The sequence below is a fragment of the Lates calcarifer genome, linkage group LG6 (assembly GCF_001640805.2).
Source record: "Lates calcarifer isolate ASB-BC8 linkage group LG6, TLL_Latcal_v3, whole genome shotgun sequence".
In the NCBI taxonomy this organism is placed as follows: Eukaryota; Metazoa; Chordata; class Actinopteri; family Centropomidae; genus Lates; species Lates calcarifer.
The window spans coordinates 5,747,077-5,773,580 of NC_066838.1; the positions used below are offsets into that span (position 1 = coordinate 5,747,077).

General features: G+C 40.5%; 1 protein-coding gene across 6 annotated transcripts; it reads right to left on the reverse strand.

Annotated features, from left to right (window-relative positions):
* Positions 1-520: 520 nt before the first annotated feature.
* kcnq2a (potassium voltage-gated channel, KQT-like subfamily, member 2a) lies at positions 521-26,168 on the reverse strand. 6 transcript variants are annotated; one of them, XM_018675281.2, is made up of 18 exons: positions 25,687-26,168; positions 16,008-16,098; positions 15,788-15,914; positions 15,196-15,371; positions 13,870-13,995; positions 13,596-13,706; positions 11,863-11,958; positions 11,652-11,746; positions 10,946-11,005; positions 10,260-10,289; positions 8,380-8,585; positions 7,257-7,304; positions 6,962-6,979; positions 6,031-6,136; positions 5,121-5,252; positions 4,390-4,458; positions 3,480-3,573; positions 521-3,340 (listed from the first exon to the last, which is right to left on the reverse strand). In XM_018675281.2, the coding sequence occupies exons 1-18, from the start codon at positions 25,983-25,985 to the stop codon at positions 2,483-2,485; spliced, it is 2,742 nt and encodes a 913-aa protein (XP_018530797.1). In that variant the 5' UTR covers positions 25,986-26,168; the 3' UTR covers positions 521-2,482. The 6 variants fall into 6 exon arrangements, with proteins under 6 accessions (XP_018530797.1, XP_018530787.1, XP_018530789.1 ...); XM_018675271.2 differs by lacking the exon at positions 4,390-4,458 and adding an exon at positions 9,472-9,525 and having other exon boundaries at positions 522-3,340; XM_018675273.2 differs by lacking the exon at positions 4,390-4,458 and having other exon boundaries at positions 523-3,340.
* Between the last annotated feature and the right edge of the window lie 336 nt (positions 26,169-26,504).

The following is a 26,504-nucleotide window of genomic DNA, read 5'->3' on the forward strand; positions in this document are numbered from 1 at the left end:
ACTTTGATTTATAAGAAACACTTGCTCAAACACTCAGACATTTTGAGTTTGGTATTCACAAGAAACCTCTGCTGATTACAACTGTTCCCTACAAAAAGAACTCAGAAGACCTAAGATCAAGAATTGTTGATTTGCATAAAGATGGAGAGGGTTACAAAGTTATCTTAAAGAGTTTATTGATCAGTCCACAGTGAGACACATTGTCTATAAATGGAGACAATTTAGTTCTGTGGTTACCCTCCCTGAAAGTGGGCGCCCAGCTAAGATGGCTCCAAAGGCACAGTGCAGAATGATAAGTAAGGAAAAAACAACCTCCACAGTAACAACTAAAGGCTGAAAGGAATCACTGGAGCTAATTAACATCTCTGTTCATGAGTCTATCACACACAAATCATGGACAATGTGTCCATAGCAGGACACAAAGATGCTGCTCTCCAAAACAGTGTTGTTTTTTTTTTGTTTGTTTGTTTGTTTTTTTTAAAAGCCATCACTATATCTATATGTAACCTCCCTCATATACCACCTACTCAAATGAAGGTCTTGAAGGCCATCTAGTGAAACACGGCTGCCATTACACCATACAATTGATACACTTCTTACAGCAAAACATCTCTCAGTTTTGCTTTATTGACACAGAATGTAAATTAAAAAAGACCAAAAAGATGCTTTTTAGTGATGTACAAAGTTTTATTATTGAAGAGGAAGAAGGTGCAGTTACATGATGGTGCTGAACTAAGAGCTAGTGTTCCATGTAAAACCATACAGGCCTGCTCTTTGGGCTGTCGAAAAAAATGTCAGCAGGTTTGTTTCTTCTTTTCTGAAAAATATGGGTAGTGTGTGAACAGTCTCTACTAAATTATATTTTCTCTGTTATCATGTCCATATTTTAGTGTTAATGTTAAAAGTTGATTTGCTATGTTAGTTTTAACAAGAAATTTTAATGCTTCAGATGTTCCTATGAATCCCATGCTTTTAGTATTACCAGTGGCTAAATTTGTCACCTACACCATCTGCTCTCAGGCTATAACACCTACATAACACCTGAAATAGTACTTACTTTTATGAAATGTTAAGAATGAAATTGCTGATTAACAAGTTATAAAACAATGGATTTTGCTGTGAAAAATAAGGCCATGTTGATATTTGTAAAGGACAGTTCTTGATTGCCTTGCTTGCTTATTATTGCATTTCCTCATTTAGTGCAGAACTGACATAGCTGCAGAGAATCTAAATGAATGACCTATGCATTGCAGGCTAAATACCATCATGTCTGAGTAACAAGTATCCCATATGTTTGACTCAGTCCAGCTTCAGCACTGCATGTTGTGTGTGATAACAATACAAAATGTATGAGCTGATTTCCACATTGTTTCCATACATATAGTATGTGGCAATAAACATCTGCCTTTATATTTGATGTGTACATAATGTAAGGACATATTTGCCCAGAAAAGAAGAGCCATTGAAATTAGCAAGCTCAGGCTGCATTTACATGATTGGAATTCAAGCAAAGCTCCTTAAAAATTAACACATTGTAGCTTGAAACCAGTCATGCATGCACAATTTCTTGTTTTAGTCACTGCTCTTTGTCTGTACAGAAGAAAAACGCTCACTGAGTTTTTGTGCTGACTTTTGCCACTGTTGTTAGGTCTTGTAGCCTGCTTAACACAGTCCTTAAATCAACCATTTAACATGCCATGCAGGAAGTTCACTGGTATTGATGGGGAATTATCCGCAATACTTTTAGGAGAGTTTTTCTGTAGTATTCAGTAAACACCAGGCTGAATTAATGATGCTGAAAAGCAAGCTTTTTTTTTTTTTTACTCTGCAAGAATCTAATTGATTATCATAGCTAACATTTTGGCATCATAACACCTCAAGTCATTCAAAGGTATAGAAGTTATCAAGACACTATGCTAACCACGTGATAAAACTTTAACAATCTTGCATTACTTACTGACACTATGTATTCAAAGTTAAAGTGGTCAGTGTTTAACAGAAGAAGTGCTGAGATGCACTTAAATCAAAAATCAAAGTGATATTCTTGTTTGTTTGATGCAAATCAATATCAAGTTCAATGCAAAATCAAGTGCCCTACATCACACTCACATGTATTTTTAATTACTAACAAATACAACAAAAATGCTCCCAACTAAGTTAAAGAAGTTTCCCTAAACAGCTATTTTTTTGATTTGATGAATACAACACAACTGTAATTTAGCACTGCTTGTAAAGTGTAACATCACAAACATAAAAAATGATAAAAGACAAAATCATTGTTTTTATAAGAACATATTTTTACTATCCTCTATAATAAATAGCTTTACCATTCATTTCACCTAAAACAGTCTGTGTCTGCATCAGCAGCAGCAACAGTCAGTCAGCTGGCTACACACGCTCATGATAGGTCTCCTGTTGGCAACTGAAGCACTGATCTCTTTCCCCATGAACGTCTCTGCCAGGCAGAGCAATCCTTCCCAGCCTACTTCAGTGCTGGCCATGCTCTGTCTCCACTGGCCACCTCTCCAGTGAAGGACAGAGGTGAAGGAGCATAGAGGTCAGAGTCTGTGTCTGATTCGCCCTCTGCTATGAAGGGTCTGACTCTGGCACAGAGTGAAGGTCCAGCTCCAGCCTCAGTCCCTGCTCCAGCTCCCCCTCCTGAACCTGTGAAGAAAGAGGGCCCAAGGAAGTCCTCCTTAGCCTGGGAGATGCTGAAGCCGCTGAAGGAGCGCTCCAGCTCCTCATGGTCAACAGATGGGATGGAGAGAGATGTGTCACTCTCCACAGCGGTGGCATCCTGCTGACACCTCTGCCTCCTGTGGCGCCTTCTGCTGTGGGAGCCGCTCTCTCTGCTGTTGCCACCCAGGCCAGAGGAGGACCGGTCGTGAACCGGAGCAGGTGGGGGTGGAAGGCGGAACAGGGTGGGAGAGTGCTCACCGCTGCCACCGACTGGTGAAGGGGTGTTGGCCACGCTGCTGTTCCAGGCAGGTTGGCTGAGGGGGTGCTGCAGTTGGTGCTGCCAAGAGGTAGAGGGGCGGCTGTTGCTGCCGGAGGGAGTACCTACCGATCTCGGCACAGACCGACCCAGTAAAGGATCTTTCTTTTCCAAAGACCCATCAGAGCATGGGACATCTGCAGCTGTGCAGGTCTTCACTTCCTTTTCCTCCTTCACCTCCTCTTTTCCCTCCTTCTCCTCTTTGCTCTCCTCTGGGCTGTGGTAAGGTGGGGCTGGATACGGGTCTTTGGAGTTGAAAAAGGCCTCGGTTTCAGAACGAGGGATGCCCATACGCTGCACATACACATTGACCAGGAAATCAAGTTTCCTGTCCATACAGACCACCTGGAGGGGAAAGACACAATGAAGAAACTATGTTTCTTTATCAGCATTAAACTATATTAATCATCAGAAAAATAAAGATCACAAATAAAACAAATGATTTTGATGTCAACTTTGACAGCCCTGGGTGGAACATTCCTACCTGTTTTTCCACTTTGACCAGACGTCCCATCATGCTCTGGTCCTCTGCAGCCTCTCCTTCAGCTTTGGGACCTTTACCAACTATCTGGTCAACTCTAGCATTTGGGAAATGTAATATCTGAGATTAAAAAAACACTCTGCTCTGCCACAAGGGTTTATATTTATTTGCCCAAGAAGTTCATGATGCCATAATGTGAATTACTTACATTGAAAATAAGTAAAGAAAGCATTTATGTTGATGATGCTCGCTAAGCTACAAGTAAAGTAAGTGTGTTTTGAATGAATGAATGAATGATGGCCTGACTATAAGAAAGTACTGATTTAGGTGGACAGTGTGGATGCATGCATTATGACATTAGGCAGTCTTTAATGAAACAAAGTGTAAATAGAGGGGTCATTTTGTCTCGGGCCAAAATGCATCACTTGGCATGCTTTTGTTGTGCTTCATGCTTCATTTCCATTGCATCCTACAGGGGGAGCTCTCCCTACGTCTCTCCAGTATGAGAGCAAGCATCTAGCACTGTCAAACCCCTGTTGAGTCAGGCCATATGACATGGCTCATTAACATTCAATGAGAGAGCCTCCTTATATACAGGTATGGATCTCTTTTCTCGATAGCAGCTGATATAATGTAACATATGAGCTAAAATAATGGCACAACATCCTCAAAATGTTGTGCACAAAACAGTTTATCAAACTACTTTCTTGATTTGATTTTAAATCTTAATGCCGCCTTCATGTATCATCTTTCCTCCAGCTCAATGAGACAGATCACTTAGCTTGAACTCAAAAGGGGTCCCATCAATCAAAATAATAAGGTAGCATGTAACTGCTTCAATATTTGGTCTATGGTATAAAGAGCATAATGCTGGTAAAATGGTCATTCTAAAGGTGCAGTCTATTAACCTAACCTAGGACCTTCAGTGGACTTCTTATGGCGAGGTGTTGATGGGGGAGGGGGCCCCACAATCATATCTATCCTGGCAAGGCACACAGAGACGATATGAGTGCAATGCAAAATGAAGCAACGTGGGAATCACATCAGCTATGGAGAACAAGTCTCAATATATTCCACACACCCAAGACATACGGTGAGTCTGACTTGCTTCGTGGATGAAAAGTGTATGTATTTCACTGTTGGAATATATTTATCCTACATGTTAGACCTTTAGGGGATCAAGATGGGAGGGACTAATTTGTGGGAGGGAAAACTGATATAGAAAACAATGTGAATTATACATTAATGTTATATCTAAAATGAATCTGAGACGCATTCAGAGCTGAAGGAGTGAATCACATTTTGATACAGTTCACTGATCTGAAACGGAGATCTGAATACAACACATGTAGCTGGACAAATGAAACAGGCAAATCAATGACTTGTGTGTCACAACATGTGTGTATCCAGCAACATCACAAACATTACACATCTCTACAACTATACTGAATTTAAACTTAATTAATTATTCAGAAGAAATTACTCTGAAAATGCTTCCATATATCCTTCATATCCATCCTGACATTTAGGCTCACAGTGTAAGTGATAGCTGGACAGGTTATTCACTCTGACACTACCATAGAAAAATAATGTGGCTCAGATTTAAAGTAGATCAAATACACTGTATAATGAACATGCACTTGCCTGGACTGCAGGTTCTTAATGCGGGACAGCATGTCCAGATGACCTGCAGAGTACTGCTCGATCACATCCATGACATCATAAGGCCGCAAGCTCTCTTTGAACCTCCTCTTTGACACCAGAAACTTCATGATGCTGAGGGAGGAAACATTATTTTCACACACAACACACACTTATTTACACCTGGGTTTTTCTTGCTATGACATGTTAAAGGCCTATTGTAGCAACTTGACACAGTAGATGAGACTGTTTTCCTTTTTAAAAAAAAGATAACTCATTATAACTTTGGCATTATTTCAGTTATTTGACAAGGAACGTCTAAGGATAGAAATTAGGTAAAAGATTAAAGGGCAAATTCTGCCGATAAACCAGATCCAGTTGAAAGCTGAGGGAGGAAAACCTGGTAAGTGGACCTTGAGGTAAGAGTATAATGTCAAACTACTGCTTTTCAAAGGCAAGAATGAACTTTCCTGCTCCTTTGTAGTTTATTATACTTCGGTTTTGGCCTATCAGTTGTTATGATGACACTGAACTCACAAAAGCAATTGCTGCAACCTTGGAAAAAATTCTACAATAAGGTTGTAAATAATCCAGCAAGGTAGTGAGATTATTTAAATCACTTTATCTGGAGATAAACTGAGTTTATCTGTTGATCTGGCTGTTCATGTTTCTTGCCCTATCAAAAGTCTTTTTAGCAATGTCATCATATTTCAATTAATATTATCTTAGGTACCATGTCATTATTACAGATTAGAGTGATGGTCAAAACTAAGTTATAATGAATTATTTGATGAAAATTATCAACGCTAGTGAAGTCTGGATCACGTTGACCATAAAACAAACCGTCATTGACCCAGTGAGTGAAATGAACACTGCAGAACCAAAAGAACTGCACAGTAAAGCAAACCCTTACCAGATTGCCCTTATTGTAACCTTCAATCCTGGCGGTAATTCCTGAGTGAGAAACTCACAGTGGCAGCTCTTATCGTCACCAATTTCCTCTCCTGGGAGGCTCGCCTCTACAGAGCAAAGACAAGGACACTCTTAAAGAATATTTCATCAGGCTTCCACGCGACCAGTGTCATCAACAGAAGCAAAGCAGAGCTGTTGCTTTGAGGTTGCTTTGAAGGTGCAAAATTCAATTACCAAGTTGGTTTCAAGCCAGTTAGCCAGTTTGTGAGCGTAGTGAGCGAGCTTTGTGGAACAACAGAAAAAAGACTCGGTACAGAATTGAAGGATAGTGCTGATGGGACAAAGCTTTGTTGAAACCTTTAATGACAAAGTACTCTCTTCCCACCACCAATTACAGTGTAGATTGGCACTATAACTAGCATATTTAGTTTAGCCAGAAGGCTAATCTATGGATTTTGAAGCATAGTGCATACAGGCAAAGGTGTCATGGCCTAATCATTGCTGATCAGATATTAGATGAGAGTCTGGTAGGGAAAGTGAGGTCTCTTCATGCAACGTAAAGCAGGGATTTGGGGCATTTTGTCTCTGGGTCAGTTTTGGATTATCTTGGCACCACTTGACTTGAACCCAGGTTTAACCTCTACAGTATCACCACTGTAATTCAATATGTATAATCGTTTGTATGGAATTCTTACAGTCCTAATTAATACTTCAGTCATTACATGCTTCTTCTCAGCTATACTCATGCCTTCAGTCAGCACCGGGAAAAACTCATATAAGAAAAACAAACAAACAAACAAACAAAAGGGTTCATGTCAAGTGAACAAATCTCAGCAGATTTCAGCATGCAGGTTTCCCAGACTAGTGAAGCTAATTCGACTTTTGATTATTTCCCCATAGAAGCCAACCAACAAAATATCCCAATGTCTTACTTATTAAACCTTCAATTGCTGCAAAAAGAGAGAGAGGAGAGACATGGAAAAAGATTTGTTATGGATTCTAGCAGGATGACAATGGCAGACAAATCAATTCCAAACATGGGAACTTGTGGAGTCCACTGAATGGTTTCTAGTTCATGTTTGAAAAGGCTGGTCTCTCTTCTCTTACATTTACACTACCGGCTGTATATACTATAAAGCTTTATATAACATATATGGTAAACTATAAATCTAAACATTACAGAGTATATTACAGTCTAAATTGAGGACATGTCATGTCATGTCTAACCTGGAGAACTCTTCAGTCCAAAGTCTTCATCCTGCATTTCAATCAGCACTTTAACATGCCATGAAGCGGAAGAAGAAAAACAACTAATGAGAATTGGTTTAAATTATTTAACAAAAAGGCAAAGAAATGGTGAAGGAGAGAAATATATTTGTTGATAGTGGTACAGTGGCCTGGATGACATATGGATGCAGTCGGGCTGTCTAGCAATAAATGAGAGGTGGACACCAACATCCAAACCAACAGTCCTCTGTCTCCCCAGCATAATGTTGAAATGTTGGCTTTGGTGTGTCGACAAAATCTCCCTCTCTTCCTCATGTGTTTGAATATGTGCAGGAGAAACTATACAGCAACTTTACTTGTATGACAATTACATCTGCATCTTAAAGAGGCTTGATTGCAATGAATTAAGTGCCATCAACACTCTCCTTCTAAAAATACACAGATGATGAGAGTTGAGCTGGCACAGGCTCTGGTGAATCTTCTTCCACATCATAAGTTCATAACTGTGGAAAGATTCACTGTCAACAATTTAACATTAATCAAGTAAGCTACTGTTCTGTATACAGTCTCATTAATGGACAGCTGTGATGCTGACGGAGTAGATTTTTTTGAAAACAGCATTATGAAATTGTTCCTGCCAAGATTTTTGAATTTTTGCTTCCAGTGAGATTAGATTAGATTAGACTGCCTATTATTAAATCTTGTTGTTGTCTGCAGTGACACAATACAAGTTTCTTTCTGACCACAGTTAGAAGAAAAGTAACCATAAAACATCTATTAAATTTCATTTCCACTCATCATTGCTGAAAATTTGATTTCTAATTTGAAAAATTCCAAATAAGCCTCGAGTTTCCCAAGAATTGAACAACTGGCTTGAATATTTTGACTTTTAAGGAAATTGTTCTTCATATCTGTACATGTTTAATGATGATTGAAATACTTACTACTACCTACTTTCCAAAGAATAAAGTTAGAGAGCATATAAATAATTAATTTTTACTTTAAACAACAGGCTATTTGCTATTCCTAAAACCAAAGTAGCAGTAGTGGTTCTATCCTTCCACCCTGACTCTCAGTATAAATCTGGTCAGATGTGACTGTGTAATGTGTGGATTTTCCTCACCCTCTGAGTTTTGGCGCGAAGTGCTGCCCCGGACTCTGAAGGCGTGCTTTGGCCCTCGGTTCTTCTCAGTGAAGCTCCAGCTCTTGGTGACCTTGCTGGGACTCGCCTCAGCTCCCTCCTCTGCCCCTGGAGACTGGGCCTTCCCCTTGGCCACAGGAGCCTTGGAAGGACTGGGAAACACCTTGTCCTTCAGGCTGGCCTTCCGACTACATACAACAAGTAATGAGAAGGGAAATTTAACAATTTTAATTGTTAGGTTTTTTTTGTTTTTTTTACAGATTCGTCAAATTAAAGTAAATAACTATCTGCAACTAAATGTCTTTATCCTATTGTTGTTGTTGTATGTGCTATCATGGGAATTTGTAGAATTCAGCACTGATGTGATAACAAATCTTACCTCAGCAGAAATGCAAAATGGGCAATGTCCTACAGCAGCAGGAGCCATGTCCACATACGAACATAGTAGAGCATTCAGTGGGTCAGGCAAGCAGCAGGAAGCTACAAGCAAGCATGCATGGGAAGCAAAGTGACACTGCACGTCTCAAAAGGAAGAGCTGGTCTCTCTCTATGCAAAAAGTGAACACAAATCATGCAAAATAATTCACCATCATACTGTATGCTCCACCTAATACAGGGGAATCGATCAAAGGAAACGCATTGTTAGGTACTCAGCAATATGCACCTTGCCTGCTGAACAGAAGTTTTTAAGGGCTGATTAGGCAAAAAAAGGCAGCAAGCAAATCAACTGCATAAAGACATTACTAAACACAAACCATATAAATCAACTGTGACACGGTGGTAAACAGAGATGTATATCTGCCTTTTCTCTAACTGAAAGGTAAAGGCTGTTGGCACTTGTGTAAATTTTAAGAATAAAGCTTCATTTAGACATCACTGGCAGAGCTGTGCTACTCTCTATAATAAGTGAGTCAGATTTTATTTTTCACAGAGTAAAATCTAAAAATGTTCTTATGCTGTGATTCCTCTACCTTTACTGTACTTCTGTTTAAAGAAGAAGAGGAACAGATGTAGGAATGGAAGGAGACACACAGACTTGCAGTGCAGTTGTTAGTATCTGTGCAGCAACTATACCTAATAGTTCTCGGACAGCACCCGCAAAGTCTGTCTTTGTGTGCATTTTCATTACTGGAGTGGTGGGCAGTAGAGGAGACACAAAAAGATAAAATAGCAGTGGATACAGTCACAAAATCAGCAGTGTGTGCCATACTGTGATGCCAGTAACACTTTATTCTAACTATATCTTATAATTCATTTGCAACCTGTTTGTCAATCATATCATAAATTAACAATTAAATAAAAAGTTGAATGTCTGTGCCTTGTGTGTGTGGAATTCATTAAAATGCCTTTGAGTATCTTTCTAATGATGTTTTAGGACTGATTTTTCAGCATTAAACACAAAATATGCAAATGGCTTATAAAGGACTAAGTCATGATAAAGTGTTACTACATTATCAATAATTACTCTTGTTTCTTTAGTCAAAAACAATGTGATAAAAATTAAGCAAGGCTCTTAAAAGTGATTATAATAAGTTTTTCCTGAGGTGATGCTGAAAGCCAGAGTATCAAAGAACAGCTTATTGGTGAATATTTAATAAAGCTGCCAGTTGGGAGTGAGGCCAAAGTGAGCTGATCTTTGAGCACCATGTGAGCAAATGCAGCATGACCGTTCTTGAAGGAGGCACTTAACACACAGCCACAACCATGTCTGACACGCATCAGGACTTACAGTAACCCCCAACACACAAACACACACAGTGTACACACTCCCCCAAGAAGAGTGCCTCAGCAGCAGCTAAGAGCAGAATTGAAGAGAAGCCAAAGGGAGGTGAAGAGAGATAACAACCAATCAGATCACAGACCTGGGAGAAGTCTCTGTCTGAGACTCCTTCCTGTGAGGAGAGAAGACACACACTGTTACACTGTGCAGATCAGTCATGTATTATACTGTGGCTGTCAAGTTTATCTGTACAGCACTTTTCATAGACTCACTGTGCTTCAAGATAATTATAATAAATGTGTTATAATCAACTCTGCTCTGTGTTTTTAGGGTTGAGCTGGATTAGCACTGCGGATCACTTTCCAAACAAGAGAGAAAACTGGTAGACGTATACAGTAACTTAAGTAACAAGGTATAGATATGAATGAAAATGAGCATCTGTTTAAACCTGCAATAGTTAACTGTTGACCACTTGGTGGCAGTGGAAACAAACTGTGAACACTGAATTATTTTCACCTTTAAGTTGAAATGGTGAACATTTTAGAAAACAGTTGCCTATCTACACACTCAGCAGACACACAGCAATATCAGCATTTATTTGAAATTGTGTTTGTGTCCATTTTAATGAATGTAAGTCCAATATTCTCTCTCAGCTTTTTCTCCACAAATTCTGACATATTTGGTTCATTGACAGCTAAATGCTGCCTAACTTTGTTTGTCTGATGTTTGGTGGTGATGTACAGCTCCATCAGAACTTTTATGCTGAAAACAGCCAAACAGCCAAACTGATTCTTGGACTTGTGTTGTCACTGACTGTCATGTGTATACCTAAAAGACTTGCCCTTCAGATTCCTCAGCAGGTCCAGCTGATTCAGGGGTGGAATAATTCTGAGAAAAGACAAAGAGCATTTTGTCATTCTGTCAAGACCTTTTCACCAACTCAGTGTTCAAAGGTTAAAGCTCGCCAGTGGACACTTTAAAGCTAATTCCATTTAGTTTGGCAGTTATCTGTTCTGCTGGTCATCACCTTTTCACCTCAAATTATGTCTGGAATGAAACCGAACATGAAGTCATTTCCAAATAGCACAGACAAGCACCAATCTTCTTCTTCTAGACACATAAAATACAGAAATCTGCATTGTGAAAGTCAAGCACGGCGCCTTATTTGCTGATTCATACAGCTGGACAGAAAAATAAGTGGTTAATTTTACAAAGTAGCCACTGGCAGTGTTTGTCTTTTGAACAGCATTTCAGGGGTTTGGTGTCACTGCCAAGACTCATCCACTGTAAAATTACCCTTATCAAAGCAGAAAGTGAAAAGTCATACCAGTGTGTGATTCTTCACAACAGACAGTAGCATCTGTTTCAACAAAAGAGTTTGGAATACAATAAGGTGAGGATATTCTGTAGGTTCAGTTGTCCACTGGGCTTCCCAGGTTTAAGAAACACGGCAGAATGTGATATGGGAAAACAGTTGTATTTATTGGAAATGCTGAATAATGTACAGCATTATTCAGGCAGTTTTATGACTTACCTGTACATCGGAATAGCTACAGTCTGCTCGTAAAAATCCCAAGTGCACAGCAGATCTGTACGGGAAAGGTTAGTAGCATAAAACCTCCAAGCAGCCTGGATGGAGAAACAGATAAAACGTTTTAAGTTTTTGTCAAGAGCACAAAAGAGAGTATCTGTTTCACAAATCTGTGCATAGTGATGTTATCATGCAGTTTTTCTTGGACATATACCTGGATGAGACCTGCTGCAGGGTTCCGTCTCTTCTCAAAATGTTTTTGTCTGTGTTGCTCTTGGACTTTCAGGGCAAAGCCAGAACCCAGAATGCCCTGTACAGAGTCAGAGTGAGTAAGCAGCAGACAGCACAGAAAGCCCATGAAATTATTAGTGACCTTTATTGACCTCTACTGGCCAGAAGTTGGAATTGCAACAACAGCAAGTTGTCTCCTCCAATGAACAAAAAAAAAAAAATCCAGTAAAGTGGTAATATCACAGATTTTCACATGTCTGCAAAGCCTCCAGCTAATAGAAATGTGAGAGATTTCCTTCACACCCATCATAAGTCAATGTGGCAAAAAAGCATATGTTTCCTGTTAAAGTGAGTTACACTGTTACACTGTTTTATGTGTGATAGACAGAACAGAAAATCTTACTGCTGAGTGTAACATCTTCAGATCTCTGCTGAAATGCTGACCATTCAACAGTAACTGACAAATACATCAGTGACTGCAATTATAACATCACAAGATGAGAGCTCTCTGAATGTAAAGGGAAAAAGAGCTAAAATTTTTGTGGCTTCAGAGGAAGCTTTTAGCTGATTGCTGAGTACCACAGAGGACAGATGTAATGTAACAGAATGGCTCATTTAGAGTGCTTTATTTTCTGAGTGACTGGAGCAGGATCTCCAAGTTCTGCACATTCTTTTCCAATAAACAGTATAGACCTTTGTAACAGCAGATATTTCATAGCAGAAAAGCACAGGTGTAATTTATCACATTAAAACTGGTGTTCCACATCCTGGGCCCTGGATGCTGTTTCACTGAGACAATTAAATGTAACTGGAGCATTATTGTTAATGTTATTAGTTCCACCTGAGCTTTTCCAGCTATGACATCTCAAGACGTTTGCTGTGAAAAAGGTCTGTTATTGCTCCACATCTTTACTGAGCACTCCTCTATTAATGACAGTGACCACGAGTGTTGTTATGTGTTGTGTTGCATGTGTCTGTGTACCTGATCTTTGTTATATCAACTCAACCAACTACAGCCAGTGGCCATAATCAGTCTAAAGAAGGCTGCTTCTCAACCTCCTCACTCTCCCTCAGTCTGCAGGCCCTGCAGGAGCAGAGTCTCCTCACAATACTTTGTCTGTCTTCTTTGAATAAACTCCATAAACTTGTGTAAGGTGTATAAAAGCTTATATGGTGAATGTGCTAGCCAACAGTTGCCTATTTGGTCGCCTCCAAACCGTCAGGAAAATATCTTTCCTTTCACTACAAAAGGCTCCACTATGTTCTCCAGCTAGTTGCTATCTTTGCCAACTTTGCTAACCTTGGGATGATAGCACAGTGTGACAGGTGAAAACAGGATGCATGAGGGCTGTGAGGACTGAACTTGAAACCTGAAAAAGTTGCAAGCTGTAAAACCAAAACAACAATCTGAAATATGCTAAGATGTTTCATAAAAAGAACTGTGGAGTGAAGATTTTCTGTTGATCACTATGAGGAACACATTTAACATAACACATCGCTTGATTTGATCCAGTGAAGAAAATCCATCATAGAACTGGACACACTGTTTCTTAGGAGGCTGTAGAGCAGTGATACTACAGAGCAGTAATAATAACCTAACACCATGATGGATAGAAACTAAATCAACACAACTGAGGCTCTTAATCAGCACTTTAAGGATACTTTTTCACCAACAGTACTGAGTTCAAAGACCTTCTGATGAACTCTCATACTTACAGCAGGAAGTGCAAAGAAGGCCACCCCGATCATGCTGAATGTGGCTGCCAGCAAGCGTCCATACCAAGTCTTGGGGACCTTATCACCATAACCGATGGTGGTGAGAGTGATCTAGTGAAAAGATAAATCAAAGTTAGTTGATTTGAGTGGTGTGGTACAGCTTGTAGATATGTTGTTACAGAGACAGAGGAAAGCTGGAAATAAAATGCTATTGTTTTTAGTATGGATACTGTAGTCATTGTTTTTTTGTTTAGTTTTTTTCAAGTAGTCTTACCAGTCCCCACCAAAGAGCATCAGCATAGGTCTCAAACTCATCATTTAACTCCTTTTCCACAGAGTAAACGAGGAATGAAGCCAGGATCAGGCACAGGAAGCCTATGTACCACGCTGTGATGAGCTCCTACAGAGAAAACCAGTACAGTAAGCATCAGGGAATCCAAAGTAATAAAGTGTCATCTGCAGTGCCTCGCAGAGAGCTGATGTAACCCCTGTGAATTGGTAAAAATTGTAATTCTGTAATAATATTGGATATGACCGTGAGTCACATGGTCTCTGTGGAAAACCATCCATTTCATAAAAGCTTTATTTCCCTCAGTTCCTCACACGTTAGACACACACACACACACACCACACACACACACACACACACCACACACACACACACAGAGTTGCAAATTTTCCACTGCTTATTAGCGCAAAGCAAATAATTCTATTTCAAAGCTCATTAAAATAAAACTAAGAGAAATATGTTTCTGTGACAGAGTTACTTGGAAGAGGAAAAGCTGGAAACAGTGTGTCACAGTGGAAAATAAAGGGATGAAGCAGTTTTGAGCCTAGCAAACAACATTTAAAAATGTTTTCTATCATGAGTGAAATTTTCATTTTTACTGAAGTCTTTAATATAACTGACTGGAATCCAGCTTTGCCTGAATAAGACATGAACACCAGTGACTCAGACATAGATTTAAACTCATGCAGTGGACTGAAACCTGTTGCTATATTTGTACCTGATCATATTGTTGGCTAACAATTCAGTCCTTCTGGTGATGAAAGGCAAAATGTATTTGGTAACATTTAGGAATGGTTTCATTCCAGGGAAAGCAAATGCTGCTGAAGGAGGTAACAGATGAAGGTGGTGACATGACACATTGCAAGCTTGAAAGAGAGGTCTTTAAGGAGCAAAAAGATGGCAGCCATCATTTTTTATTTAACAAAATATTGATATTTTATATATTCATACAGAAGATTTGCTGAAATAGCTAAAACATGCTAAATTGACTTATTTAGTTGTTTTTTGGGGGTTTTCTGACTCAGGCAATGTTCAGTCTGTCTTAGCTTGTTCAGGTTGTTGGGGCTGCATGTGGCCTACTCAAAACTGAAAAGAATATTTTGGCCTCCGCCTGCATGTTTTCTGGAGAAAAAAATTGTAAGGAAGTAAGGAAAGTGTTTGTTTATTTAACCATGTCACTATCTTTCTGTAACCTTACTCAGCTGCTTTACTTGTCTGGTTGATATCATAGAAATAATTCCTTTCAAAACATTGCTGCTGAATACTGTGAATGTAGCACATGAAATGATGTCAGGATGATGTCAGGGTCACCTTGCTGTGGGCATAAACTACAGATCCGAGCAGCTTCCAGGTGCCTCCACGGCGGTCCATACGCAGCATGCGCAGGATCTGCAGGAATCTCAAACTCCTGATGGCCGAGGTGGCAAAGACATTGCCCTGAGATCCAGCTGCCAGTACAGATACTGAGGCAATCAGCACCATGATGTCTGGAGAGAGAAACAACACACAGTCAGATACTACACATGATGGGAAGCAGTGGAAGTCGGGAGATAGTGTATCCCTGATCAAATCAGACTGAATTAACAACAATTCACTGTGGTCAATGAGAATCATTTTTCTTGTAATTTGAAGGTTGCCCTAAGCACTTTGTATAAGAAGTGTTACATTTTCACTGAGGTTTCTACAGTTACAAATTAAGTTTCATCTCATCTTTAACATAACCTCAAGCCAAAAAAAAAAGAAAAAAAAAAGCTGAAAATCACATGAAATAATATCCTCGCTCCAGGATTTGAAAATGGAAGGAATGGAAAAACACATTAATGTGTCTGTGTTATCTCCTTCTGACAGAGCAAGGTGAGAGAAATGACAGCCGGCAAAACACAAGTCGACCCTGTTTTCTCACCTATGACACAGAAAGGCTTTCTGGCAAATTTCAGCCTCCCTCTCCATCCTCGGTATCGACAGCAGCAGCCAGCAGCCCATATCCTTACAATGTACTCCACCCCAAACACCACGATGGTCACAATTTCCTGCAGAATGAAGCAAGAATGGCAGAGTTAACCCTGTGATGTGAATATAAAGTAAACGCAGTACAGTGTTACAGCAAATAATAGGATACCTACCAGGATGTACAAGGCACTCTCTGAGCTATTTTTGAACTCTCTGATGGTGGCAAAGACTGAGAGTATGAGGCAGGAGAAGACCAAGAGGAATCTGGAAGAGACACGACAGGGTGCAAATGAAGTTACTGCCTCTTCTTTTTAACACGTGTCACTTGATAAATCATGTTCTAGACAGGAAGCACAGTATCCAACAAAAGTGAAAAGCTTCTGAAGGGCTGGGTTTACTGCTCACTGACATACTCAACAGTTAAGACATAAACCCCAATAGTTTTGCATTTGGTGTGTGGTTTGTATAGGTCAAGACACATGCAGGTCCCAGGTGCCCTAATACTGCATGGATGGGATAATAATCACCATTGAGACATACATTACTAAAAGTAAAATTACAGATTGGTACCTTAATGAAAGGTACTAATATGAAAAGGCGTATCAGTTGACCCTTCCAGCTCTGGGTACAGTTTGGGATTGAATGACTAATTACGTCTGCAGACCCTGGGTGGTGCCTTTATCACTGGAGACAAGCCAACCTGCATCGACAGCAGCTGAGTTAGAATGACTAAATGAGTGGATCAGTGAGTAAATGACAAAGTTTAAAAGAGGAACTGAAGGCAGGAAAGGTGAAGTGAATGCTCATCTGAATACCAATACTCCCTGAATGTACTGAATGAATCTTATTCAGCCATTGAGGTTTCACATAAAAAACCTCAAATGACCCTGTGTGAACATGGTTGCACACAGGGTGCACACAGGGTGTACAGGAAGTCTGATAATCTGTGGGTGTAGACAAGTGTGCCACAAGTCATTAGACAAGCTGGGCATATTTATCGGCTGTGTCAGTCAGTAGCTCTTCACAAGAGAGAGCAAAACTTCTCAACCTCCTCTTTATGGTCTGAGCCACATTATCTGCCTTCTGTAGAAGTCATTAGTGGTGAGACCATCACGCCAGCGTTTTATTGGTTTGAAGATAACATATGATTGAAAGAGGAAGAGGCGCAGCAGGGCCTGACCTCAGGGACTTTCTTTAGAAAAGATCTTCTGGAGGGAATCCAAAGCAGGGCTAATGGAGAGCGCCTGGTGAAACCCAACACTAGGACAATGCAGAAGTTTAACTCTGAAATGACATCAAGTATCTCCTGAACACAAGATCAGGTGTTACACTTTAAAGCTCACGCTACACTAGTGAGGTCATTTACAGTACAAATATACAGGATACAATAAACCTTTTTGCTGAGAAACATGATCTGAGATATTACATTGACTAAGACACATAGGCTACACACAGCAGGGCCAGCTTGTGTCAAAGGCAAACTGGGCATTCATGTGTATATTAACATAATACATCAGTTTGTTTAAAAAGGTGGAGAAATGATTGGAAGGCTCTGTGGTAAATGTGTCAGTAATGCCCATTTACACATCCAACAGACAGAGAAAATAGCTTTTATCCAGAGTTTCTGTCCACCTGAAGAAAGTCCAAACTTCCCCCTGTTTTGATCTCTGTGAACTCCTGAGAAAAATATCTGGCTCTTTAGCTGCTAAATGTTCACCAGCTAGTCACTACATTTTACTGCTGTTCAGTGCTGGGCACATAGCATACATCTACCTGCCATGGCCTGAAACAAAGCTGATGAGAGCAGAGTTTGCATAAACTAAAAATAATATAATATATAAAAATATAGTAATAATATAATATAATAATCCACCTACCCTGCATCTTTAGCAAAAACATAATAGTAAGGCTGACATGTGATTTAAAACAACCTCCTCAGAGGTTTTGGCTTGATATGTTCATTTAATATGTTTTTGTTCTGACAATGATCTGTTCAGCAGTTCAGAGGCAAAAAGCAAAAGTTTAACTCTGAAAGTATAAATACAACAAGATATGTTTGTCCACCTCTGAGCCTTCACAGTAAGCTTTTACTGCAAAGTGAATCTGGCTACTTATGTACCAGCATCTGCTTTTTTTCTCATGATTCACCCTGACATGCAAGCTCATCTAAGCTTTTACTCTCCATTATTGCTCATTCCAGCCTCCATCAGTCCTCCCTGGATTCCCTGAGTGCTTTTTTAGTAATAATAAGAATAATGTTTTTTTCCCCAATAGAATTTATTTCAACTTTCAAGTGCTGCTCATCTGATTTCCTCTTTTCTGCTGCTGCAGTTTCAGTTTGGTCATGTCAAACTCTTGGCAGTAGCGGCTGGCTGTCAGCCAATCAGAGTGAAGCCGCAGAGATCGGTGGTGTGTAGAAATGGTCAAGAAAATAATTCAACGGAGAAGCTGATGTCACAGCCCGGCTCAACAACTGCGGCAAGAGAGGGAGACGGCACGAGTTGGCAGATTAAAAAAACAAAACAATTTATTTTTACAAAAAAAAAAGAGAATAACCAAACACAAAAACAACCAAACTAACAAAAAGAAAACGGCAGCTGCCACCACGGTTGGCCAGGACCAGGAACCATCCTCCAAGCTCCCAGCCCCCTATCGGACTCCAGACTGGAGGTTAATATAGTATGGAGCACACACTGGGCCCAGGTGTGGCTCAATCAGCGGATGACCCTCCACCCTACACCTGTAGCAAGAAAGAAGTGAAAGGAAAACAACAGGGACACCTAGTGTCCAGGTGGAGGAGTCGTCACACTGATTCTTTATCATATTCTTCATTATTCTCATTATTCATCAGAGACATGCCAACAAAAATCAAAATGAGCTCTCAGCACACACAGATGTAGCTGCACCAGCTCTGTAAAGTCTGCTCTTATTCCGTTTCTTATTATTCCAGTCTGAGGTCACTCCCTCTCACATCTACAATATATGAGTTTTTGGCTTCTCATACATTATTAATGACTACAGCAGTCAAGACTTGCTTGGTAAAAGTGAGCTCTTCATGCACTGAGAAAGCTTTTATTACATTCTGCCTTAAGTCTGCAGCCGATCAGTCTGGGTTATTAAATCTATTTGAAAGGCTGCTGAAAGGCTTCTCTGGTATATTGACATTACCACTCAGTATAGATTTTGTCAATTGAAACTGACAACACTATAATATTCTTACTACTTGTGTTGTGGGTCACTAAATGTTTCAGTCTTTGTGTTTGACAGGTGGCCTACATCTGTTCTGAATGGCAAAAACACAAGTTCCTTCCTTCCTCTTTTTAGCACCCATTTCATAATCACCTCCATCACCTCGTCCTGCAGGAGAGAAGGAGTAAATGACCTGTGCACACTTTGTAACTGTAACTGTTTGTAACTGTTTCCCAAGTCCAGAAAAACAACATGTCTTTTGAGACGTCTGTCTTTTCCACCGCCACGTAGCCATGAGGTAGGCCTATATTAAGGTCAGTCAGTCACAGAGTCACTTCACATCTAGTCATTTACAGCACTTTGACTTGTCACATTGACTTGTCATTTCACCATCTGAAGACCAACATTTTTGTGTATACTGGAAACACATCTACAAAAAGGACTTTTGAGAAGCAGTGATGAAGACACTGGTTGAGAGCATGAGGGATTTGTTATGTTTTGTTTTTCATTTGCACCAATCCCATGAAGTTTCATGTGTAGTATGAAGTCATTTATCTCACTCTCTCTGACATTTGTTTAAAGTACAGTAACAAACAACTCCTCTGCCTCAAAAATAACATTACAAAATTTCTTTTTAGACATGTTTTCTGCACATATCTAATATTTTATTCATATATTCCACTTCTTTTACTGAAGCTAAGACATTAGTAAACCCATTTCAAGCAACAAAACAAATCATCCACACGAGGGTGTGTTTTCACTAAAGATTTTAAAAATGTCAAAAATCAGACTTCAAATTTTCAGCACTTGGACCAAATAATGTCTTTGCACATTGCTCTAGGACAAACAGGATCCTCGGGACAGGTGAAGCTGAGAGTGTTCTGAAAAGTTTGATATGAAACACTTGGGGATTGTGTTATATATGCAAGTAAAGGGGAATTTAATAAACTATGTGAAAATCAAGAAAATACCCATAGACCTATACATAAATACACACTGAAATGAAATGTTGTAGACAAAGAAGCTGGCTGGCTGCACGCCTAATTGGACATCAGTTTGTGTAACTGTCCTGACTCGACCTTGCCAAGCTCATCAGTACCTACTAATAAGGACACTTGCTGATAAAGGAGGGGGACAGAACCTGCCTCCTGAAGCAGTCAAACAATTAGCTCTTCCAGCTACTGACTTATCCTTCCCTTTACCATCAGCATAGTGAAGCCTGCTCATGATTCATTTATACCTCACCACCGTATCTGTCTGCAGATACACATACCAGAGTGTGGGTGGCATGGTCAAATATACATGAGGCCAAGACAGTACAAAGAAGGTCACCATCATGTCAGGCTCTCAAAAAATGAATGAATGATCATTTACAGTTTCTGACAGCAATGTACTGTAAGTACTATCCAAGCTGCACAGCTATACTGAAGAGGCAATTTTCTGATAAAGGAACAATCTGACATTTTGGAAAAAAAAAAAAAAACTCAAAACTCCTACAGAAAATGAGATGACAAGATAGATACCACTCACATATCTGTACACCGAATACAACCAGCAAATAAGAGCTCATCCTGAAATGTGAAACTATCCATTTAATCACATGCAAAACAGTAAATGTCTTGAATCAAGCAAAATCAACTTTTACATTTCCTGTAGTATTCTGATCTATTGTCATATAACTGTTACTGAAAGGTTTTCATTTGGTGGTAAAAGGATCAGTTGATCCCGTGTCAGTTTGATAGATGGATATGTCAACCAGTGAAAAGTATCATTCTGATATCACATGCACCACAGCACACACACACACAAACACACTCATGACCACAGAGTTCTATTTTTACAACATCTGATCTGGGCTCCCACCTCTGTCCCCAATAATGTGACTTGCAGCTGACAAACACACACACACAAACACACACTTGTTGCCAGAGAGGTCCAGACGACATCAGTAGGAATGTGAGTATTGATCAATCAAGTTGAGGGGGGCTGTTGTTGGAAGCAGAAAAGCCCGCATTTCCTCCTGAGCTGCAGATAAAGAAACATTGATTTGCCCCGCTCAGCACAACATTGCCTACCCAGACGTACTCATCACGCTAAATTTAGACTGCGCAGAACTCGAGGAGAGCAAATAAGGGAGAAAGGATTTTCACTAAGCAAATAGTGCCTGTGACGGCCATGTGCCAGCACTGCGGCGTCCTCTCTGTGGGCTCTTTGGGAGGGGGGCTGCGTTTGAGGGTGATTTTCTGGGGCACTAATCTCATGTAAATAAATACATGAGTGACACTGCTACTGTCACCACCTGCTGTCATTGTGTTCCTTGTGAGCCAACGGGGTACCGTGCTGCTCATGCAGCATTAACAGAAGCCATTACTGAGGAATACTGAAGAGGTTTCCCCTGTTTTGGAGAGAGAAATTCTTACTTCTTGTATACTTCATTTGGAAATTATTCTGCTATTCATTCTGATTAAATAAACCAAGAAATAAAAATCTACCAAGCCTGCACTCTGAAATAATGTTCCTTGTAGCTTCAGAGGGTCTGCCAAGTGAAACCGACATCAGCAAATAATGTAGTATACAACACAATCAAAGCCAGTTAGAGCCGGTTTCATTAAAAAGAAATTTAGTGAGTTTGTTTCTTCTCACATGGTTTAAATGCAAAGTGCAGTCATGTCATGTCAGGTCAGTTTTATTTATGTTTTATAATCTGTATCATAATTCAGTTACAAAGCAGTCCACAAAGAATCCTTTAATGGGAAAAAGGGACAAAGCAGAGAAGAGGCAGATCTGTAGTAGGAATACAAAAAAATATCAAAACATTCATAGCATTAAAAAATATTTCATGCTGTATCATTAGAGGGTGACCAAACTATGTGTAGCAATGCCACACACAAGTTAATTCTATTGACCTTTATTTGCTACTTGAGGGGAGCAGAAAACAGCTGTACACACAAATTCAACATATTATCACTTTTTCAGTTGATATGCCAAACTTAACATATCCAGTAAATATGGAGCACCATGAGTATTCATTTGGGTCATGTCTGTGTTGACCTAATGAATGTAGTTCAATGAAAACCACATTGCAGACAGTTAAATACAGAAAGACTGAGTGGGAATTGCAGAGTTGGATGATGATTGCAGCTGTTCAGTACGTGCGCAAACAAAACTTCAAAATGAACTGACAATGCTGAATCACCGTTGTCACTAAACAAATCAGTAGCTTTTAGCAGTGGAGCTGCACTTTCTAGTTTCTTAACTTCCACATTAAAAGCACATTAGAAGGTTCCAAAGCCACAGAAATGATCAGAATCTGATAGAGAACAGTCAGCAGCAAACTGTTTCTCAGTTTCACAACAATATCTATCTAATATTAGCAGCCATAAGCTAACTGGTCATTATGAGTGTGATGAATTGAGCATGGACGCTTTTTCTTGGGTGGAGCTCCTGTTTTAATATCACAAGGGATGACATTAATAAATATTGAAATATCAGTGGGACCCAATCCACCTCTAGTCATACTCCAACTACAGGACTCAGACTTCCTCACAGCAGACCCCTCTTCTCCTGAAACAGACCACTCAATCACTTCTCTGCAGCTTGGCAGCCAACATCCATCTGCTACTGTCCTCGCCTTATTTCTTCTTCCCCTGGTTTGTCTTCGACTGGCCAGCTCAGCAGAAGAGTGAGTAACTGGACCATATCCTCAATCTGTCTCACATGGATATCATTAAGAAAGTTTAGAGGACAATTTGTTTAGTTTTCACTGATGGACCACCTAAACTCTTTTGTTTTCCCTCCTCTCTTTGCTGCCGTCTTTTTTCTGTGATATTCCACCTTGGTGCAGAACTGACACATTTTGTCATCTTACAGCTGCAGAGGCCTTTCAAATTTCTCACAAAGCTGGTGCTTCCTGTGAGAGGACACACATTAATTTGGCTCCTGTTGAAGCCAAATCCGTAAAGATATCAGAGCTCTGAGCTCTGTGTCAATGCAGGTTCATACCATTGACTGGATAGATCAGAATAGGATGCTGAGCCATTGTTAGAGATGAATATCTGACAATTTAAAAGTCTGTTGAATTTTCGTCCTGTCAACAAACAGCACAGACAGACTGCAAATGTACTTCTACCAGCAGGCTGCAAAGAGTTTCTCTCTCTTCTCACTTTCACCCACAGTAATTCAAAACGTTCAAACTCAGTTGCAGTGATGCTAAAGATTTAGATCCACAGGAACATCCTTGAGTGGAAGTTGAGAAATGAGGATCACTGTGTCTCTCCCCTTTAACTGATGTTGGACCAGAGACAGAGCTGAAAGGGGAGGGAAGGCCTTGTGCTCAGACAGCTAGACAAAGATGGAGAAAAACAGCAGGTGAGAGAGACGTAGAGGCAGAGAGACAGAGCGTACTCTGGATACAGGTACTCGCATTCCACGTATTGATCATTCACACATGCATTACAAACAAGACCATGCATGGAACAAAATAGCTGCATAGTATTTCCAGTGAAAACCCTTCAAGAAGAGATAGCTGTTGTCTGAAGCATGAGCATGTTTTTGCAAAACTGCCCTCCTCAGTTCAAGGTAGCAGTGTCATTCTGTTTGCCAAATGCTGTCTTTTAGAGCAGAGATAAGAGCAAAAATGGAGGAGGGGAGTGATTTGACCAAAGTCAGCACATGATCGTTTTATAAATCAGCTGGCTGAAAGTAAAAAGAGTTGGGAGATTAAATGAAGTGTGGTGACCATGAATAATGTATAGAGCAGACAAATGGAACAGAGTCATGGTTACTATACACAGATACTTGAAAACTGGATGTTATACTATGAACTTTGTATGAATTTGCTGTAACTATAGGTGTATCATCATGGTCATGTGTCCTGTCACCTTTCACCAATCAGATTTCTTTGTATCAAAGCAGAGTTATACACTAGTTTATAACCTGTTTTCCAGAGGGTTCTGATTTTAGTCAGCACACATGCTACTGACCCTCTTCTAACTAGGTTGCTTGGGGTAGTTTGGCTCCATTTGCTGTATTACACCAGTGAAGAAAAAAAAATCACTTCTGCCTGCACTAGATTCAGCCATGAAGATAGCACCACCTCCTAAGACTGACTTTAGTTGATGAAGATCTCAAAAAAATCCAAACAAATGGCAAGAAAAGGGTTTTAGCTGGCTGCTATAGTATTCAGTTAATATTTCAAAGGTACCCAGAGGGCCTGCGTTAGTGTGTATGAGTGTGTGTGTGTGTGTGAGTGTGTGTGTGTGGTTTCACGTTAAAGCTTGGGCTCACTTCTGGGCATCCAGCCGTCTCAGGGGGGTCGATATGCTGCGCACAGTGAATTCCTTAATGCTGTGGCCATTTCAACTCGTCACTACCAAGCATGCAGTAACACTGAACCAGGAGGATCCAGGGATGGCTGGAAGGCACAACAACCAACCCCACTTTCCCCACCTTTCCTTTTGGAGAGTAGAGCTTACATTACATACTGTAATTACTATCTCTCACCTTAACACGATGAATACAACTACTGCAGATCATTTGTATTAAAAGAAACTGCCACTGATTTTACACATAAAGGGCAGTTTATCAGTAAAGGGGAGTCATACTCAGCATGTGCAAACAGCTGATTAGCATCTTCTGTAGCTTTATCTTTATCTCTTTATCTCAGAGAAAATAATAATAATGCATGACTGCACATTTTTAACAGAACATTGTGGGTGATTCTGTGACAGAGAGGGCCTAGTAGAGATAACATTGTTTGTCTTATGGGAAACATAGGATCCATATCTCAATATCTCCGTCTCTGCTGCACAGATTCTGATGTCTCTGTTTTAATCTGTGTCTTGTGAGTCAACTTTATAAAAGTGCATTAATAAATTGCTGCAGTAGCTCTTTAATATGTAAGAATCTAGGAACTCCTCTCCCTAAAGATTGCTCCTGTCACTGGTGGTTGCTTGCCTCAGTGCTGACAGCTCACCAGAGGTCACAGATCATCAACCTACATATTTATGATGGCATCACTGGAGTCTACAAATGCTCCCAGACTGTCTAGTCACTGGCTGTAGTATCCAGAACACTCCCTTTGCCTGCACACACACACACACACACACACACACACACACACACATACAGCGTGTATGTTAAGAGTCCACATCGCTGTGCAGAACTGGACTGCAACGTTAATTAGTGAAAGTACTGACGCGGCGCGGAGCTGTCCACACACCGCGGTGCTGAAACATAAAATGCCGCCGCAACATAATCCAATCAGTGTAAAACAATAGTGTTTAAAACGTGAACACATGTCAAACACGGGCTGTAGGAATGTGCTACATCATCATCAACAGTTAAACAGGCAAAAACCCACCGACTCAAATGTCAGTATCATATAAGCTTGAGCCGCAAGTTCGAGTTCTAGCAGGAGTTATGCAGGTGAAGTGATACCCCCTCCTATTATCAGGCTGTAGCGGTCTGGCAGCGTGACAATATTTAACCCTTTAATGCGCCATCTGAACGTGATCATCAGCGTGGAACGAGACACACAACCCGCAAAACTCCGTAACAGCCCCCCGCCCCCCATTACATGACTCAGTAGAAGCAGCATCTACCAAAGTAAAAGGCCATAATGACAGAATTAACATACTTGGTTGAAGCCCAGACATGACTTACACATAAGCGTGGTAGATGAACGCCCATCCCCGCGGTCTTTCCAGCGCATTATAAAGGAAATTCTGTAGTTTCCTATAGCTGGCATTTTTCTTCGACGGTCTGGGTCTCCCGGCGGAGATGCTGGACCTCGGTCTGCAGAGGATGCTGCTCCGCTTGGTGCTTTCCGAACCCGCAATGAGCAGCGCCCCATCCCTGTTGGATTCAGGAGCCCCGGGGTCCAAACCAACAAACCCGACTTTGTGCTTCTTCTCTCCGGCTTGAGTTGGGTAAACCCCCCCGTTGAGAGATTTCTGCACCATTCTAAAGTCGAGACGACTCTAACGAGGAGTTGTCCGTGCCCTTGCCGCGGGGATGCATCACCGGTGCTGAGGGGTGTGTGCTGCTGCTGGTGGTGGTGAATGCAGTCGGTGTCGGTCCCCCCTCGAAAACCAATTGCAATATCCACGCGAAACTGCACAGTGTATGCTTTTACGTTAGCCCCTTCCGGCCATTTGACAGACACAGCAAGGATGGAAATGCACATGAATTTCACTCCCAGTCTAATCACGTTGGCAATCAGCAAATTAGAGGCTATCTGCAATCGTTTAATGGACAATCATTTAATATTCAAGTTAAAGTTAATCTGAACACGCAATCAGTCTTGTTCTGGTGCAGTAACATCTGATCCGGTTTGTTAAACTGGACCAGTCTGTCAAAACAATTACAAGTTGCTGACTGGGAGGAGAGGATCATTACTGTGTTTTGGGAAAATGAACAAAACGAAAAATGAAATGAACAAATGAAAAATTATCCCGGGATAACCTTTCATCCTCTCCACT

Excerpts from the sequence above, each read along its gene's own strand:
- kcnq2a (XM_018675281.2), bottom strand. The coding sequence starts at position 25,985 with ATGGTGCAGAAATCTCTCAACGGGGGGGTTTACCCAACTCAAGCCGGA. Across the intron at positions 13,996-15,195 it reads TAGTTTATGCCCACAGCAAG|GAGCTCATCACAGCGTGGTA; the intron begins GTGACCCTGACA and ends TTTTCTCTGTAG. Across the intron at positions 11,006-11,651 it reads GTAGCTATTCCGATGTACAG|AATTATTCCACCCCTGAATC; the intron begins GTAAGTCATAAA and ends GTCTTTTCTCAG.